We start from the raw sequence: 20,508 nt of genomic DNA, 5'->3' as shown, positions 1-20,508 counted from the left end.
CGAGTTAAATAATTCACTTCTACCACAAGGATCTGTTCTGGGGCCGTTGCTGTTTGTCATTTTTATAAATGACCTGGAGGAGGGCGCAGAAGGGTGGGTGAGTAAATTTGCAGACGACACTAAAGTCGGTGGTGTTGTCGACAGTGCGGAAGGATGTAGCAGGTTACAGAGGGACATAGATAAGCTGCAGAGCTGGGCTGAGAGGTGGCAAATGGAGTTTAATGTACAGAAGTGCGAGGTGATTCACTTTGGAAGGAATAACAGGAATGCGGAATATTTGGCTAATGGTAAAGTTCTTGGAAGTGTGGATGAGCAGAGGGATCTAGGTGTCCATGTCCATAGATCCCTGAAAGTTGCCACCCAGGTTGATAGGGTGGTGAAGAAGGCCTATGGAGTGTTGGCCTTTATTGGTAGAGGGATTGAGTTCCGGAGTCATGAGGTCATGTTGCAGCTGTACAAAACTCTGGTACGGCCGCATTTGGAGTATTGCGTACAGTTCTGGTCACCGCATTATAGGAAGGATGTGGAAGCTTTGGAGCGGGTGCAGAGGAGATTTACCAGGATGTTGCCTGGTATGGAGGGAAAATCTTATGAGGAAAGGCTGATGGACTTGAGGTTGTTTTCGTTAGAGAGAAGAAGGTTAAGAGGAGACTTAATAGAGGCATACAAAATGATCAGGGGGTTAGATAGGGTGGACAGTGAGAGCCTTCTCCCGCGGATGGAAATGGCTAGCACGAGGGGACATAGCTTTAAACTGAGGGGTAATAGATATAGGACAGAGGTCAGAGGTAGGTTCTTTACGCAAAGAGTGGTGAGGCCGTGGAATGCCCTACCTGCAACACTAGTGAACTCGCCAACATTGAGGGCATTAAAAAGTTTATTGGATAAGCATATGGATGATAATGGCATAGTGTAGGTTAGATGGCTTTTGTTTCGGTGCAACATCGTGGGCCGAAGGGCCTGTACTGCGCTGTATCGTTCTATGTTCTATGTATTTATTTCTTTTCACCGTATTACAGATAGAATCGTCTCAGGAAGCCAATGCCAGTGCAATGCGAGATATGACCAGGAAACTCTATGATAAATATGAAGCTAAACTGAAAGAGGCCAAGCAGCAACACCAGGCTGAAATGGAAGCCATTCAGGTATGTATGGCTGCTGTGCTCCTCGAATCAGAGAACCCCTACAGTGCAGAAAGAGGACATTTGGCCCATCGAGTCTGCACTGACCCTCAAAAAGAGCACTCTACTTGGATCCATTCCCCCACCCCACCCCCGTAACCTAACCTACACATCTTTGGACACAATTTAGCATTGTCAATCCACCTAACCTGTAAAGGGAGAAGAGCACAGGATTCCTGACTGGGGGGTCTTCGTTCAAGCCTTTGCCAATCTCCGTTTTGAAATAGGTTATCACTATTCAACCCACCTCATCCCCTGGTACCTAATGGTCAGTGACCCAACTTAATCCTGCACTTCCATCTCTACGAGACTATGGGATGGTGAAGGTCCTGACTTTTGAAAGCCAGGTGAGGATTTTAACGCAAGTGCATTACACACCAATATGATAACATCAAGGACAAAGTTGCTTCTGATCTTGGTAGAAAGCCCAACACTCCCAAGTAAGTGAAGCACTTCAAGAACAAACTGCATTAGCTTTAGCTTCCTCTCTCTTTGTGTTTACACCATTACAATACAGTGCTCTGTGCTGAACGGCTCAACAGACAGCAAACTAGAAAGTGAAACTCACTGAATTCTGCCGCTTCTAATTTTAAATGTTAGAGCTAGCGAAACATTAATGATTGAATTGGCATGTGCCGACGGGTATAAGATAGATGCTAAAATATCCCAAACATAAAAATGTACAGATTAGGAGCAGGAGTAGGCCAACCAGCCCGCGGACCTGTCCCGCCCTTCAGCCTGCTCTGCCATTCAATAAGATCCAATTGTAACCTCAACCCCACATTTCCACCTACCCTCGATAACATTTCACTCCCTGGCTTATTTTTTATGAATCATATTTGAGAAATTTGATATTCAATAAATACAAAATTACTCTTTCAGGGCCATTGAGGCTGTTTATAAGTAATTATAAACTTTAATACGGTGTTGAAAAATCCTGTTCATACCTCATTCAATAAGTATAACTTATTCATGTTTATAACAGCTTGGCTGTGTACGTTCATGTCAATTCAGTGATTTCTAATTGATTGTATTATTAGTTGAGTGGGGTGTACCTCAACAGTGCCATCTCTGTAGAGGTATAGAATAGCTACTTCTGGATGTCCATGTTCAGCTGTGCTTGAGCAGATTCCCGAAGTTGCTGTCAGTTTTAAGAGGAGAAATGAAGGTGAACATGGACAGTTTCTCCTTCATTACTATTGCAAAATTGTTGCTTGAAACCTTCTGGTTGAGAGATTTGTCTTCCAAATTTAGTTCCTGCGGTTTAAGCATCAATAATAATTTAACCCTCAAGTTAAATAAATAAATAAATAATCTTTATTGTTGTTTATTTCTGTTGGATTTAAATGGCCACCGTCAATATCAGCCTGTAATTTCCTGCTTCCCCAGTGTCAGATTTGGGCAGTATCCCAAAGATGCACTGGGGAATCCCTCTCTGAAGTTCCCAGGTAAGGATTAACGTGGCAATTGTCCAGAAGTGCTACCTTCCGCTGGCTAATTTGCTGTGGGAACCATCCAACAAAGCAATGTAAATAGCTGACTTTGTATGGTGTTGCCAGGGTTACGATAATAGTTACTCTGAAAGAGTCTGAAGAAATACAACCATTTCTAAGTTCGGCGTAATTATTTTAAACACCTAGACCAAGCCCTGCATGGGACACTGCCCCCCCCCGCCCCCCCCCCATTCAGAGAACCCACAAACCTGACTAATCAACCCTTGGCGTATTCCCAACTCTCCCTGCTGCCCCCTGAGAGTCCTCCCCAAATCTGCAGGCCCAACTCTAAGGATCCCCCTGCCTGCCTACCCATTCAACCCAATTCCTCACCCATTGCGGACCCGCCCCTGCGGAGTGAACCCGTCTAAATTTAGTGGAAAAACGTGGCGAAATGCCAAGATCGGAATTTCAGGGCCCCTCCGGCCGGCGGGATCCTCCATTCCCATCAAAGTCAATGTGCATTTTGAACGCATTTTCCAGCCCCACTACGACACGGCCGTAAGGTTCTGCCCCAAGTACTCCGGGGACCAAGTGCATCTGCTTCAGCTTTATCTCTTTTAAAAAAAGTATTTTTATTCCACAAATTTTCAACATTTTTACAATTTACAACACAACACAAACCACCCAACCCATCAACTGTTCCCCCCCCCCCCCCCCCCCTCCGACTTGAGCAGTGAACGGCAACCAACTCCCCAGAATGAAAATAGACAAACCCCAACTATCGTAGAACTCCTCTCTCGCGCCCCCCCCCCCCCTTTTTAGAGCAAATTTCACTTTTTCCACGCAAAACCTCCAGCAGGTCCCCCCGTCATGCCGAGGCACAGGGTGGAGAAGCTGACCTCCACCCCAACAAGTCCCGCCTGTGAGCAATCAGCGAGGCGAAGGCTAAAACATCTGCCCCGCATGCAACTCTGGCTGATCTGGACACGCTGCAATCGTGCTCGCCGCAGGGGTGGAGAATGGCCGTCAGACCCGGGATCGGGGGCCGGAGAATCACCGCCAATCGCGCGCGGTAGTCGCGGCGCTGTTTGGGGGCCATTGAAAGAGGACCCCGGGCGATTCTCCATCAGCAACTGGCCGAGTTCCCGCCGGCATGGTTCACTCATGGTTCCACCTGGCGGGAGCTCGGAGTGGGGGCTGCGGACCCAGTCCATGACCGCCCTGGTGGGGGGGATCCGTCATGGGGGGGCCTCCAGGATGGCCAGGCTCGTGATCGGGGGCCACCAGTCGGCGGGTGCGTGCGATCGCGGGGGGGGGCCTATATTGTGGGGGCTGGTCCACGGTGTGGGTCGGCCATGCCATGCGGGGCCGCCGCTGCATGCATGCGCGGACACCTGCCCGGAGGTGCAGGGCCCCGTATCGGCAGCTGGAGCTGCACGGACTACTCCGGGGCCCTGCTAGCCCCCTTCAGGTAAGTGAATCGCTTTGGACTTTCTTCAGGAAAGTCCAGAGTGATTCACGTCCGATTTCTCGCTGGCGTGGAGACATAGCCCCATGACGGAGAATCCCGGCCCCCGAATGTGGCTTCCAGGGGACCGGGCTCCACATCCACATGTAAATCCTTGAAATGGTGCTGAATACTGTCCTCCAAAACCTTTCCAGCTTCGGGCGTGCCCAAAACACATGATAATTATAATTTTTATTGTCACGAGTAGGGTTACATTAACACTGCAATGAAGTTACTGTGAAAAGCCCCTAGTCACATCGATCACAGACACCCTCCACCTCTTCGAATAGCTGGCTAATCCTAGATTTTGTAAGGTACATCCTGTACACTACTTCCAGCCGTATCAGACCCAGCCTCTCACACGACGTCAAGGCATTTTCCCTCCGCAGCATCTCACACCACAAGCCCTCCTCCAACGCGACCTTCATCTCTTCCTCCCACTTTGCCTTAACCCCCTTCATGGACACCCCATCCTCCTCCCAAATCCTCCCCTAAATCACCGAGATGACCCCCCCCCCTCTCAAACCCACCTCCACTGACAGCACTGCCTGCAACAACGAGGAGGCAGGCGCTTTTGGGAAAGTCAGGAAGGCTTTCCTCGCAAAGTCCCATACCTGCATATACCTAAAGCTTTTGCCCTGCACCGATCCAAACATCTCATCCAACTCCTCCAAACTCGCAAATCACCCTCCCAGAAACAAATCCTTCATTTCCTTGAACCCCCTCACTTCCCATTCCCAGAACGTTGCATCCATCCTCCCCAGCTTGAACCCATGATTCCCCCTAATCGGCATCCCCCCCCAACCCAGCTCCCAAACTAAAATGCTGCCTAAACTGCCTCCAGATCTTCAGCGTGGCCAGCACCACGGGACTCACCGAGTACTTTCCTGGAGCCATCGGGAGTGGCGCCATTGCCAACGCCCGCAACCCGACCCCCTAAACGAGCCCGCCTCCATCCTCACCATCAAAGCCCCCATCTCCCTATTCTATCCCTGAATCTTCTCTGCATTCGCTGTCCAATAGTAAGACATGAAATTTGGGAGGCCCTTTCCTGCCCAAACAAGCAAGGAGATCAGCCTGTCCACCCCCTAAAAAAGACTAGGACAAAAAGACTGGCAGGCACTGAAAAATAAACCAGAATCGCAGAAAAATGTTTCACCTTTACTGCCTGTACCCGGCCCGCCAACAGAGGGAGATTGTGCCACCTCAACAAGTCAGCCTTCACACTCCCCACCAAGCTAGTGAAATTGAACGTCCGGAGACATTCCCAATCCCGGGCCACCTGCAACCCCAAATACCTAAAGTGAGATGCTGCCAGACGAATTGGCAGCCCCCCCCATCCTTGCTCCCACTCCCAGAGGAGACCGTTAAATACTCTCTCTTCCATAAATTTAACTTGTACCCTGAAAACATTCCAAATCTCTGAAGTAACCCCATTATGCTTGTTTGCAACTCCTTCCTCTTTGCCAGGAGCCCCGGGTCCGCGTACATCCTATCCATCTCCAAAATCTCTTCTATCATTCGTTGCCATTCCTCCCTCTCCTCCCTATGCACCTCGGCCTCAAACAAAATCACCTTTCCCCTTACCATCACATTCAGAGCCTCCCAAATCACCAACGACGAGACCTCCTCCGTGCAATTGAACCCCACACACGCCTCAATCACCTTCATTATCTTATCACAATTTAGTCCACCAACAACCCCACATCCATCCTCCACCCTGGCCTCTGGACTGCCCCCTTCTCCAATACCACGTCTATCCAATGCGGAGCGTGATCTGAAATCGCAATTCCCAAATACTCTGCCCTCTTAACTCCGACCAACAGTGCCTTTTCCACCTCAAAAAGTCAATCCTCAAGAACAACTTGTGCACTAGGAAGAAAAATAAGTACTCCCAATACCTTTGGTATAAAAATCATCACGGGTCCACCCTTTCCCATCTCCTTCATGAGCCCTGCCAACGTGTTCAAACCCCCCCCCTCCCAACCTACTGATGGGGTCAGCGAGCGTGGCTGGGACCTATGCACCCTCGACTCCAGTACTGGGTTCCAATCCCCCCACCCCCCCACCCCACTGTCAACTCATTGGTATCCAGATCCGGAATAGCACCCAACGTTCTCTTCATGAACCCCGCATTATCCCAATTGGGGGCATATACACTCACCAGCGTTACCAGTCTCCTCTCCAATGCACCCATAATGATCACGCACCTGCCCCCTGATCCACCACCACCACCTTCATCTGAAACCTTACCCGCATGCCCATCAACATCGCCACCCCCTGGAGCCCGACTAACAAACCCTGAATGAAACACCTGGCTCACCCCACCCTTCCTAAGCCTCATCTGGTCCTTCACCCTCGGGTGGGTCTCCTGCAGCATCACCACATCGGCTTCTCAATTCTTCAAATGCGCTAAAGCTCTCGCTCTCTTCACCGGTCCTCCCCAACCCCCTCAGGTTCCATGTCAGCATCCTGACTGGGGGTTCCTCCCGCCCTGCCTATCTGCCATCACCATTACCCGAGGCCCTGCCCATCGAGCCGGATCCACCCCATCCTTTTGTTGCCGTCGACCCTCTCCCCACCCCTTTCCCAGAATCCCACTGTCCACTTCCTCTTGCAAACATCTCACCCAGTATCGATCCCCTCCTTCCACCATTCATATCTCTTTGTGTTTGACACATTACAATGCTGCAGTTCTGTGCTGGAAACCTGAAACGGTGGCAATAACAAATTTTTATTTTTGTTTAAATGAAGTCTCGAATCAACCAGGCCCTCAAAGAACTGGAAGAAGCCAACAAGAAGGCGGCAGCAGCAGAACTGAAAATAGCAGAAAGGGACCAGAGGATTCAGGAGCTGGATCAATTCATTGCTCGAATGGTGGAGGTATTATTAACTTGCGTTATATTTCTCTTGACCATTCTGTTCATGACAAGTCATGTAGTTGTTGAGGAATGGGGAATGTTTTTCCAGTGTCAGCAGAGATCGGTACGGATCTACAAATTTATCACCTCAGTCCTGCCGACTGCCACCTTAATGAGAAAAACCTTGTATGCAGTTGGTGCATTATTAATTTATTAAAATGAAGGAACTCAATGATATCATGAGGATCCTCAGACAGAGTGGGAGAACACTGTGGTCACCTTGCTCAGTGAAACCTTGCATTCAGGAAAGGGATTTTCTATAACTTTCCTAAAAGATCTAGGAGGAACAGTAACATTTCTCTAGGGATCACAAAGAAGACTTTGGCGTCTGTCGCACTGGGCTCCCTCCTCTATCTGTGCACCTCTTCTGGCCAGATTTCTCACCACATATCCAAGTCCATGGGGACCGTTTCCAAGCCAACCAGTTGCCACATTGTGCAGCAAGACCTGGACACATTCCGGCTTGGGCTGACAAGTGGCAAGTAACATTTATGCCACACAACTGTTGGACCATCTCCAACAAGATAGAATCCAATTATCTTTCCTTGACATTTAATGACATTACCGTTGCTGAATCCCCCATTATCAACATCATGGAGGACTACCATTGACTAGAAACTGAACTGGATCAGACATATAAATACCATGGTGACAAGACCAGGTCCGAGGCTGGGAATTCTGCAGTGGGTAACTCACCTCCTGACTCCCCAAAGCCTGTCCACCATTAATGAGGCATAAATTAGGAGTGTGATGGAATTCTCTCCACTTGCCTTGATGTGTACAACTTGCTCAACACCATCCAGGACTAAGCGGCCCGCTTGATTGACAATTGTTGCCTGTAAAGTATCAGACACTTTGACCAGTTTACTACCTAAACATTTTACCCAGGTGTCCTTGCATGTGAGATAAACAAAAGACAAAAACAGGTTCATGATTCAACCCAAATTTATTCACAAATACAACAGATGTTTACAAACAGCCTCTATCCCAAATTATCTCAATATTATTTGCCCAAGATTCTAATACTACACGTGCCGATGAATCCCAATTGAGCTACAGGTCCAATTCTCTGAGTCTCCGCCCTTTCAGGTCCTCTACTGCGAAGTTGGTTCTCGCACCCCTCTTCCGTCCATCTACGGATCGCCGCAAAGTCCTGTCCGTAGTCTCCGTGTTGAGTCTTCACTGGAGATGGTCTCTAGGTGTTCCTTCTTTTCCCCTCTTTACTCCCTTCAAGAAGATTTCTGACCTTTAGCCAATAAGATAACTGGATGAGGGCGCAACACCCAGTAGAGTTGCCGATTCCAAATCTGCAGGACACCAAGAACTTCCACTAGGGGTTCATCTTCAGCCGCATTGTCTGCAAGTAACCTTATTCCATATAAGGTAACTGTGGAAATCCAAGGTGCCAGAAAGTCTGGCCGAATCTGGCGATTACACAACAATTGCCTTTGTCTAAATAGGACCAATTATCTCCGATCTCTGTTGATAGGACAAGTCCAAATTTGCCCTGACTTGCCTGTCACTGACCAGTGTATTCAAATTTGTCCTGTCTAAATTACCATCAGGTCTGGCTGCTGGCTGTTGGCTGTGGTTTAATTTAAAGTGTCCAATTCTGTGTCGGGCCTATGATTCAGGCCGTTGACCATCTGGCCACACATCCTATCCATCTTCTCCGACATCCACTCTCTCCACCACCGCCGCACAATGATAGCAGTGTACACTATGTACAAGATGCACTACAGCAACTCGCTAAGCCTCCTTCAACAGCACCTTCCAAACCCACAGCCTCTACCACCTAGAAGGACAAGGGGAGCAGATGCTTGGGAACACCACCATTAGCAAGTTCCCCTCCATGCCACATACTATCCTGACTTAGAATCACATTGCTGTTCCTTCACTGTCACTGGGTCAAAATCCTGGAATTCCTCCCAAACAGCAGTATGAACGTATCTGTACCACATGGACTGCCGCCGTTCAAGAAGGTGGCTCACCACCAACTTCTCAAGTACAATTAGGGAAGGGCAATAAAAACGCTGGGTAAGCCAGTGACACTCATGTTCCGTGAAAGAATTTAAAAAAATTATGTACCATTCAGGATGTAAATATGACCCTAGAGTTAAAATAGCCCAGGTCTCAAATTGACAACTGGGGATGGGCTGAAGCATACCTAAACTTCTTAAACCAAAATGTCCTGTGCAGGTTGTTATGATGCAAAGTGATGTTCTAACCAGACAGGAAGAAACCAGAATGGAATCCTGGCTCAAAAGACTAACTTTAACTTTTTTTAATGAAACGTGGAGGAACAAAGTTACAGGACTGCTAATTAGTTTTACCAACATGAGTTAAACATTAATTAAACATGAAAAGTTGGATTATTCTCCCCCCCCCCCCCCCCCCCCCCCCCCCCCGGCCGATTGACAAATATACACACATTTAAAGATTAACATGGATTACAAAGTACATCTTGATTGTACAACGGTGTCCTTAACGCAAAGTCCCTTTTAAGCACACAAGATGACTGGGCAAATACACTCAACCTCAAGAATTTTCCACCCCGCCCAGATGATAGTCACGTGAGAAGGAGGAGGGCAGAGCTGAGAGCAAATGACAGGTGAATGTTTTCTGTTTATCCATTGATACATAGTGGACACCAGGAATTATGCCAACATTTAACTATTAATCAATGAACTACTCAGGCAGCTCAATCACAATTTTTCTTGATTAAAATGTGGCTGAGTCTGGAGGGATTTAAACACTATCAGTTATATTCTATGTAGTTGGCTGTAATGAAGTAACTGAATCCTGGACTAGTGTCTCATGTTCTGTTGCAGGAGCGTCACCTTTTACAGCAGAAGTTACAGGAACAGGAAGAACAGATCTGGCAGCTTAGGCAGAGTGACGAACCAGACTCTGGAAACATCAAAAGGTGCCTTTAAGTAATTCTTGGTGCTACATTGTTCGCAGATCACGCGTGCAATACATTTTCACAATCCAATTATATCTGTTTTTACGTTTAAAGAAAGTTACTTGTTTGCACATTTAATTGTGTAAACTGTGCTATATTAATGAATTCTTAATACATTACTAAATTTCTGCCACTCCCAGCACAGAATAGTAATATTTAATACATCACACTTGCTGTTGTTCTATAGTCAAAGAATGCTAATATCACACTTGCCTTAGTTTTTATTGTTAACCAAGCTAGGTTTAAGAATAGGGGTTGGTTTAGCACAGCGGGCTAAACAGCTGGCTTGTAATGCAGAACAAAGTCAGCAGCGCGGGTTCAAATCCCGTACCAGCCTCCCTGAACAGGCGCCGGAATGTGGCGGCTAGGGGCTTTTCACAGTAACTTCATTGAAGCCTACTTGTGACAATAAGCGATTATTATTATTATTATTATTATTATTATTATTATTATATTATAGAGCTGTGGGCCCCGGTTGAGCATTAGGTTGGCATGCAATATATTTGCTTCTGGGTGATGCGGTTGAATTCTCTCTGCTGTCAACAGAGCTTCTATAAAGAGTGAACTCACATTATAAAGTATCTTCTTCTATCCTTGAGACTCCAACATACAGTCACTGTTCTGCAGGTAAATGAAATGAAAATGAAAATCGCTTATTGTCACAAGTAGGCTTCAAATGAAGTTACTGTGAAAAGCTCCTAGTTGCCACATTCCGGCGCCTGTTTGGGGAGGCTGATACGGGAATTGAACCGTGCTGCTGGCCTGCCTTGGTCTGCTTTAAAAGCCAGCTCTTTAGCCCTGTGCTAAATCAGCCCGAGGCAGCCGGAATGCACGTAGCAACAACTCATGACCATCAATATTATATATGTACACTAGTTAATCTGCTTGTGATGGTGTTTATTGGGGGAGAATTGTTGGTCAGGACCCTATGAAGACACTTGTTTTTCTTAGCATAGCATCATCCAGTCACTTACTGCCATCTGAACAGGCCGATTTGAGGTGGGATGCAGGGACAGGAAGGGGCATGTGCAATTTATTCTTTGTGCCTCAACCCAATTCCTGGTGAGTATGGTGCTTTGAAGTAATTTGGCGGACTTCCGGTGACGGCGGGCGGGAGGCGGCCGCACAATGGAGAGCTCCCGCTCGGGAACGGCATTTTCAGGGCTTTAAGCCCGGTCCCAGGGTCCACGGAGGCGGCAGAAGCAGGGAGAAGGCACGGAGGAGGCACGGAGGAGGCACTGTGAAGACACAGGAGGGAAAAAAACCCAAAGAAAAATGTCGAGGGTGAGCAAAAAAACGGCCGGAAAAAACCCAGCTGGAGGTCCGTCGGGGCGTGGAGGGGTCACCAGGAAAAATGGAGGCTGGAGCACCAGGGAAGGTCGCACTGCTTACGGCTGAAGAAATAACCAAGGTGATGGCTTCGGAATTTGAAAAGCAGTTGGCGCAGATTGCGAAATGCATGGAGACGGTGAGGAAGGAGATGAGGGAGGTTTTGAGTGTGCTGGTGGAGGAGGCGGTTTCCCCGGTGAGGACGGAGGTGGCGAGCGCAGTGGCGGAGGTGCGAGAGCAAGGGGAGGCGCTGAAGGAAGTGAAGGAGACATTATTGCAGCACGGTGATCAACTTGCCTCGATGGGGAAAGAGATGCGGAAGGTGATGGATACTAACAAGGATCTGCGAGGAAAAATGGAAGACCTGGAAAATAGATCCAGGCGACAGAACTTGAGGATTGTGGGGCTGCCCGAAGGAGTTGAAGGACCGAAGCCGACTGAGTATTTTGCCGCGATGCTGGCAAAACTATTGGGGGAGGGGGAGGACCCCTCCCGATATGAACTGGATCGGGCTCATCGGTCGTGGAGGCCTGTACCAAAGGCGAGTGAGCCGCCAAGGGCAGTGACTCTGTGCTTCCGTAGGTACAGGGTGAAGGAGAAGGTCCTGAGCTGGGCCAAGCAGAAGCGGGTGGTGCAGTGGGCTGGAGCTGGTATACGTGTATACCAGGACTTTACGGTGGAGCTGGCAAGGAGGCGGGCTGCCTTCAACCGGGTGAAGAGGGCACTGTACATTAGCACAGTGCGGTGCAGCATTGTATATCCAGCGAAGCTGAGGGTGACTTACAAGCTCAGGGACTTTTATTTTGGAACGGCGGAAGCAGCGGAGGAGTTTGAGAAAGCAGAAGGACTGTGGCAGAACTGACAAATTGAGGAATGGCCATGTGCCGATGTAACCTCATGACTGTATTTTCTTCTTTTTTGTATCACTGCGCGCGGGTGTAGAGATTAAAGGAGCCAAGGTGGTATATATTTGGACAAGGGAAGGGACTCGAAATGAGAGTTCTTTGAGGTGTAGGTGGATATGTGGGGTTTGTGTGCTAAAAGGGGATCTTTGGGCTTTCCTGAGGCCGGGCAAGTGGGAAAGGGACCCGGGGGGGGGGGGGGGCCTCCACGCTGGCCGGTGTGTGCCGGCCAGTGAACGGGAGTGAGGTGGGGGGAGGGGCTGCGGCCATCGGAGCCTGGCAGAACAGGGTCCGAGTGGTCTAGCCGGGGTGGAAAGTTGGTGGGGGAGGAGTTTTACAAGAGGCAGTGGACGGGAGGAGCTGGAGACCTGGGGTTGGGGGGGTGGGAGCTGTGTAAGATTAAGGGTGACTACGGGTAATCCCTGATTCCTTTTTGTCATCTGTTTATGTAAACATGCGGGTTGAGGTTGGGGGTTGGTGGGTAGATGGGATCGTCGTTGTTATGGTGACTGACACATCTTGCTGATTATTGTTTATTGTTGATGGATGTAAATGTGGGAGAAAATGTGAAAATGGAGGAGAATAAAAAAAAAAAATTTTTAATTAAAAAAAATAAATAAAGTAATTTGGCATCAGTTGGTGGACATAAAATGGCAAACACTGCGAAGTGGAAAAATAAATTTACCTCCAAATGTTCTCTTCATTGTTGAAACAAAAATTAATTGAGCAGTGTAAGGAGAGCTTTATTTAACATCTGGTGCGATGGGCTGATTCTGGCTGAGAGGATTGAAATATGTGTCATTCCCTGATACTTGAATAAATACAAAAAGGGTTTCAAGGTGGTGACACTGTGTTTGAGAATTCATAGAAATTATAGAATATGGAATGCTAGCTGGATTAGAAATTTAAATAATTCCGCTACCTCCAGGGAATCAAATCAAATTCAGGGAATGTCTCCGTGTTAGTAAACCATCCCTTGGGAATAAAAACATTTCCCAGGGAAGGCAGTCTCCCTTGTAGGAACACATTGTCTCTCCCCTGGGAACATAATATCTTTCTTGAGGGAACATAATTTCTTTCTCTTTTCCTCTCTCTCTCTCTCTCTCTCCATCTCCTCCTTTCTCTCTGCTGCCCCTCTCCCCTCCGGCCCCTTCTGGAATTTGCCTAGCGAGTTTCGCTGTTGCCAATCAATCATATTGTACTCACTTCAGTAAAGGTGAGGAATGTGGGGGTAGAGCAGGGGCACGCTTCACCAGCGGACAGATTTATGGGCTCGTGGAATCCTCTGCATCATTTGACACCATTCCTGTTAATCCCCGCCTGTGTCAGGTCCCAGAAACTGGAGGAGGAAGCTGCCAGTCTGCGGGAAAGAATTCGGCACCTGGACAACATGGTACACTGTCAACAGAGGAAAGTCAAGCAAATGATTGAAGAGGTGAGAAAAGGACAACTGTTTATCAGTTTGAATGATTGCTGCAACACCGGTTTCCTTTAACACTCATATTATATAAGCATAATATACAATAATAACTCTCACCTACATACATAAACTCTGTAAACAGTTTTAAAGATTGAATGAAATACGTGTTATCCTTTACATCAAATTATCTGCAATACATTTTCCATTTTAACTTTAAAATAGACTGAGTGCTATCGATAGGATCTGCATTTTACACAATGTGGGCCTCACTATTTTCATTACAAATCTCCAAGTAGCTGAGGGGAGATCTAATTTATTTATCAGACCAGCGTTTAATGTCACGGATATGCCAAATTAAAAAGACTGGCTTCGGTGCTGCTCGTTTAATGACAAGTAGTTAATTTTCAGACTGCAATAACCAAAACAATGAATTATTTGAACTAATAGTGAAAAATGCAGTTTTACTCAACAAGCGCTGCATCACATTTGCTTTTACAATTGTATTGAGAGAAAATGAGAGTTTTGTTAGCCTGAGACTGCGGCTTTTGCCAACTGGCCATAAGGAGGAGCCATATTTCTGTGATTTAATGTTCCTTATCTCTTTATTGGGCTTTGGAAGCTTGTCTATGCTCATTACATTTATGTCATCCTGCAAATATTCACTGGCTTCTGGCACTGCTCCAAGTCAATTATTGGCATTCACTCTTTTAAGACCAAGGATAATTATTTTAATGAATAAAGCATTTTTGTATTTGTACACTTTTAACAACTCTGGAGCAATTCGTAGCTACGGTATGATTTGAATCAATAGGAATGTCTGGCCTGCTCCCACGACTCCAGAACTGCACCCTCTGCTGATTTAGATATCTTTTCTCTAAACTGTAAAAATGAGTTGAACTCATTATTAAAACCTGGTACACATTATTTTTCTTGCACCGTACAGATTGAAATTCTGAAGAGTAAAGTTCAACAGAAAGATGCAACAATTGAGGACTTAATGGAAAGGATTGCATTTTTGGAAGCTGAGGTAAAGGTTTATTTTTCAAGCATGTTTCAAAGGCCAATTCTCTTTGCAGCCCTCCTTATGACTCCCCAGGTTCCCACACCATTCAGAAAGCAAACAGTTTTGTTAAGTAATGTTTTTAAAGTATACTTTTTAAATGGCTACTATGATATTTGCTTGCAGAAATGTCCTGGAGATAGGTCGGGGGGGTGTAACTGGCAATCCTACTTTGTGTCGTTCGGAGGGGAGAATTGGTCAGGACTTTAGCTCCTGATTTCTGTGTAGATATTGCTACTGAAAATGGTGCACGTTTGCATGTTGAATGGTCAGTGACAACCATTTGCCTTTATTTTAGTATACAATAGAAAGGCAGCCCAAGATATTTCACAGCAGCTTAATCAAACATAGTAAGATCTTTGAGACAAACAAGGAGGCATTAGAAGGCTCAATCAAAAGGTAATAAGAAAGGACTTGAAGGAGAGATGGAGGATTATGCGGTATATGGCTGAAGGCATGGTTTCTAAATGAGCGAGACTGCACAGATGGCTGCAGTTGGAGGAACCTAGAGGTTTATGGGTACTTTAGGATTGGAAGAGGTTACAGAAACCGCATGATCATGAGGGGGCTTAAACATGAGCAAAAGAATTTTAAATTTGAGACATTAGAGGCCCAGAGGCCAGTGTAGGTGTGAAGGATGCACAGCATTTTGTGCCGGATAGGAGGTCAGCAATAGAGTTTTAGATGAACTGAAGGTTATTGTGGGTGGAGGTTGGGAAGACCAGATTGGGGCTTGGCTCCAATTCCTGTCAAGCCACATAATCTGACAGTCTGCCCAAACATGAAGAATGGTTACCCCAGGCAAGGTAATGGTTGGTGTTAGGGCTGCTGGTACAAAACATTAAGTTGTACCAAATCCTGCAGGAACTGAGAAAGAAAATCTGTCAACCTTTCTGAGAATATTCAGTAAACAATCCAAGTTAAATTCTTAAAGACTTTAGTTGAATGAACTAAAAAAGTTCTCATTCCACGGAAGGTTGGGTCTAATCTCACTTCTCATAGAACTTTGCATCCTCGATATGTCAATCACTTCACGTGTTCATTGAGGGTGGAAAGGAAATAAAAACAATCTTTCAGGTTTTAATGATTATTGCGAGATTTAATGTCCCTTACATTGTGGTGCATATTTGAATTGGAGGGATATTTTGTAGTTGAGGTTGTGCACACAGTGCGCAAATATAACAATACACCCAAATGTGGAACTGTGTGCAGAAATCAAAGAATTGGCTCCTGAATAGTGTTGCCAACTGTGTTTTAATGTAATCCTGGAGGTTTTGTCACCGGGCTTGTCCTTGCCCCAGTCATTCATTGGCCAACACATAATAACAATAATAATAATCACTTATTGTCACAAGTAGGCTTCAATGAAGTTACTGTGAAAAGCCCCTGGTCGCCACATTCCGACGCCTGTTCGGGGAGGCCGGTACATCCATCCTTGTGATGCACTGTTTTCCTACGCCAATTGGAAAGAAAAAAGACTCATTACACAATTGGATGACGCTCGACTATCAGCCAAACAGCCGTCTCCCACACCCCCTCTCCATTTTCAATATTTTTATATTTTGTAAAGAAAAACCTTTGAAGAAAATGGCAAAGAAAAATAATTTTTTAATGATGTCTTTGATAGTTTTTCTCCAGGATTGTACACAGCAATGTCATACAGATTGACCTTTAATTCCAGGTCAATCTGAGAGGGTTAGCAAACCTTCTCCTGAACCTTGTGCAATATTGATTAGATGATTTTAGCATCCAAATCTCCAGTAGTTATACTTTAAATACCAAAATAAAAGTAAAATACCGTGGATGCTGCAAATCTCAAATAGAAATGGACATTCTGGAAAAACTCACTTGGTCTAGAATATGTGGCGAGAGAAAGAGCCTGTTCTGAAGATGTCACACAGACTCGAAACATTAGATACTGTGCCACAGATACTTTAAATACTGTTGTGATGTAGGGTTGGGAACAGGGTCTTCTTGATCAATCAGGGAATCAGGGGTTATGGGGAGAAGGCAGGAGGATGGGGATGAGAAAAATATCAGCCATGATTGAATAGCAGAGCAGGCTCGATGGGCTGAGTGGCCTAATTCTGCTCCTATGTCTTATGGTCTGAAAGTACCTGGGCCGCCCTGTATGCCCATTTTTCTGACACTGTTCACAGTGTCAGATATTTTGCCCAAGGCAGGTTCAGGGCTTAGCAGAGCTACCCACCCCCATGAGGTGGTCAGCCACATAGTCTTCTTAAGGGCAGTTAAAGGAGACGGAATGGAATTTGCCCGCTGTCCTGACCCTACAGGAAGCCGATCATCTGCTTGGCGGCGTGAACTCTTCAGTGTCGGCTGGGATCCAGCATTGCAGGCAGGCCTGTAGACCCTGTCTCCCTGGGGGTGCTTGCAGCCAAAGACTGCCATATAGAGGAACTCCCTGATTTCCACCACCACCCCAATTCCCCAAACTAACTCTGAAGCCTGGCTGCTTTTTCTATTTTCTTTTTGAATTTTTAAAAAGGTTGGTGGGAGGGCAGCATCATGATGCTGGCTACATCTCTGACCCTTCAGAGTGTTCCTGCCACCCTTTTAATTGGGCAGAGATCCTGTCTGTATACCAAATAAGGTGGGAGTCAAAATCCTAATGAGCGACTGCTTTAACCAAGACAACATGAAATGGCACCATAGAATCAATAAAAATGTGTCATATTGTAAGGTTATTAATGAATAAACTAGCGAGGGTGGCATGTGGCGCAGTGGATAGCACTGGGACTGCGGCTGTGAGGACCCGGCTTCGAATCCCGGCCCTGGGTCACTGTCCGTGTGGAGTTTACACATTCTCCCCATGTCTGCGTGGGTTTCACCCTCACAACACACGGATGTGCAGATTAGGTGGATTGGCTACGCTAAATTGTCCCCTAATTGGAAAAAAAATAATTGTGTACTCCAAATTTATATTTCTTTTTAAAAATGTATATACTAGCGGTTGAATTCTTCAGCCGTGCACGCTGATGGACACCATAATTCGATTACGTTTACTTTAGTGATGGAAAGGGATAGGTATATACCGCAGGGCAAGAGTTATATCTGGGGGAAAGACAACTATGATGTGATGAGGCATGACTTAGGATGCATCGGATGGAGAGGAAAACAGCAGGGAATGGCACAATGGAAATGTGGAACTTGTTCAAGGAACAGCTACTGCGTGTCCTTGATAAGTATGTATCTGTCAGGCAGGGAGGAAGTGGTCAAGCAAGGGAACCGTGGTTTACTAAAGCAGTCAAAACACTTGTCAAGAGGAAGAAGGAGGCTTATGTAAAGATGAGACATGAAGGTTGAGTTAGGGCGCTCGAGAGTTACAAGTTAGCTCGGAAGGACCTAAAGAGAGAGCTAAGAAGAGCCAGGAGGGGACATGAGAAGTCTTCGGCAGGTAGGATCAAGGATACCCCTAAAGCTTTCTATAGCTATGTCAGGAATAAATGAATGACTAGGGTAAGAGTAGGGCCAGTCAAGGACAGTAGTGGAAAGTTGTGCTTGGAGTCCGAGGAGATAGGAGAGGTGCTAAATGAATATTTTTCGTCAGTATTCACACAGGAAAAAGACAATGTTGTCGAGGAGAATACTGAGATTCAGGCTACTAGACTAGAAGGGCTTTAGGTTCATAAGGAAGGAGGTGTTAGCAATTCTGGAAAGTGTGAAAATAGATAAATCCCCTGGGCCGGATGGGATTTATCCTAGGATTCTCTGGGAAGCTAGGGAGGAGATTGCTGAGCCTTTGGCTTTGATCTTTAAGTCATCTTTGTATACAGGAATAGTACCAGAAGACTGGAGGATAGCAAATGTTGTCCCCTTGTTCAAGAAGGGGAGTAGAGACAACCCCGGTAACTATAGACCAGTGAGCCTTATTTCTGTTGTGGGCAAAATCTTGGAAAGGTTTATAAGAGATAGGATGTATAATCATCTGGAAAGGAATAATTTGATTAGAGATAGTCAACACTGTTTTGTGAAGGGTAGGTCGGGCCGCACAAACCTTATAGAGTTCTTTGAGAATGTGACCAAACAGGTGAATGAGGGTAAAGCAGTTGATGTGTATATGGATTTCAGTAAAGCGTTTGATAAGGTTCCCCACGGTAGGCTACTGCAGAAAATACGGAGGCATGGGATTCGGGGTGATTTAGCAGTTTGGATCAGAAATTGGCTAGCTGGAAGAAGACAAAGGGTGGTGGTTGATGGGAAATGTTCAGACTGGAGTCCAGTTACTAGTGGTGTACCACAAGGATCTGTTTTGGGGCCACTGCTGTTTGTAATTTTTATAAATGACCTGGAGGAGGGCGTAGAAGGATGGGTGAGTAAACTTGCAGATGACACTAAAGTCGGTGGAGTTGTGGACAGTGCGGAAGGATGTTACACGTTACAGAGGGACATAGATAAGCTGCAGCGCTGGGCTGAGAGGTGGCAAATTGAGTTTAATGCAGAAAAGTGTGAGGTGATTCATTTTGGAAGGAATAACAGGAAGACAGAGTATTGGGTTAATGGTAAGATTCTTGGCAGTGTGGATGAACAGAGAGATCTCGGTGTCCATATACATAGATCCCTAAAAGTTGCCACCCACGTTGAGAGGATTGTTAAGAAGGTGTACGGTGTGTTAGCTTTTATTGGTAGAGGGATTGAGTTTTGGAGCCATGAGGTCATGTTGCAGCTGTACAAAACTCTGGTGCAGCCGCATATGGAGTATTGTGTGCAATTCTGGTCGCCGCATTATAGGAAGGATGTGGAAGCATTGGAAAGGGTGCAGAGGAGATTTACCAGAATGTTGCCTGGTATGGAGGGAAGATCTTATGAGGAAAGGCTGAGGGACTTGAGGCTGTTTTCGTTAGAGAGAAGAAGGTTAAGAGGTAACTTAATTGAGGCATACAAGATGATCAGAGGATTGGATACGGTGGACTGTGAGAGCCTTTTTCCTTGGATTAGGGGACACAGCACTAGGGGACATAGCTTTAAATTGAGGGGAGATAGATATAAGACAGATGTCAGAGGTAGGTTCTTTACTCAGATAGTAGTAAGGGCTTGGAAGTCCCTGCCTGCAACAGTAGTGGACTCGCCAACACTAAGGGCATTCAAATGGTCATTGGATAGACATATGGACGATGAGGGAATAGTGTAGATGGGCTTTAGAGTGGTTTCACAGGTCGGCGCAACATCGAGGGCCGAAGGGCCTGTACTGTGCTGTTATGTTCTATGTAAAGGTCTGTATTTCTGGTTGCCGGGCCGGCGCGGTCGAAGAATCCCGTCTATTTGCGATGAAACCCCCTGGCATTATTAATATTGAGTTGACTACACAAATAAGCGACCCAGGCTTGCACTTTTATTACTGCAAAACCTTTTATTTAATAGATTTCAATAGTGGATTAGGTAAATTGTTGAATTCGATATATAAAATGTCCATACAAAACAAATGTTTATTTCCTGATGTATTAATGGTGCATTTGATCTGTAGAATAAAGAACTACAGGACAAGTTGGACTATATGATGTCTCTGAACCAACAAAAGACAACGGAAACCAGGGATCAAGCGGTGTCATGTGATATCCCCATCCGGTAATATATATATCTAAACGCTTCCTGTTATATTAGCACAATGGTTGTTACTTCACAGCGCCAGGGTCCCAGGTACGATTCCCAGCTTGGGTCATTGGCTGTGTGGAGTCTGCACGTTCTCCCTGTGTGTGCGTGAGTTTCCTCCAGGCGCCCCGGTTTCCTCCCACAAGTCCCGAAAGACGTGCTGTTAGGTAATTTGGACAT

The 20,508-nt window shown here is 46.2% G+C and overlaps 1 protein-coding gene across 1 annotated transcript in view; it reads left to right on the top strand.

Moving 5' to 3' along the window:
* myzap (myocardial zonula adherens protein) overlaps nucleotides 1-20,508 on the top strand; it is a 139,206-nt gene that overhangs the window by 115,965 nt on the left and 2,733 nt on the right. Inside the window, exons 8-13 of the mRNA XM_072470719.1 lie at nucleotides 1,020-1,145; nucleotides 6,879-7,007; nucleotides 9,877-9,971; nucleotides 13,571-13,676; nucleotides 14,605-14,688; nucleotides 20,204-20,304. Coding sequence (XP_072326820.1) covers nucleotides 1,020-1,145; nucleotides 6,879-7,007; nucleotides 9,877-9,971; nucleotides 13,571-13,676; nucleotides 14,605-14,688; nucleotides 20,204-20,304 — 641 coding nt within the window. The remainder of the gene's footprint in view (nucleotides 1-1,019; nucleotides 1,146-6,878; nucleotides 7,008-9,876; nucleotides 9,972-13,570; nucleotides 13,677-14,604; nucleotides 14,689-20,203; nucleotides 20,305-20,508) is intronic.

The sequence above is a fragment of the Scyliorhinus torazame genome, chromosome 12 (assembly GCF_047496885.1).
Source record: "Scyliorhinus torazame isolate Kashiwa2021f chromosome 12, sScyTor2.1, whole genome shotgun sequence".
In the NCBI taxonomy this organism is placed as follows: domain Eukaryota; kingdom Metazoa; phylum Chordata; class Chondrichthyes; order Carcharhiniformes; family Scyliorhinidae; genus Scyliorhinus; species Scyliorhinus torazame.
Note: the sequence above shows the minus strand (reverse complement) of the source record. Positions and strands in the feature narration are given on the sequence as shown.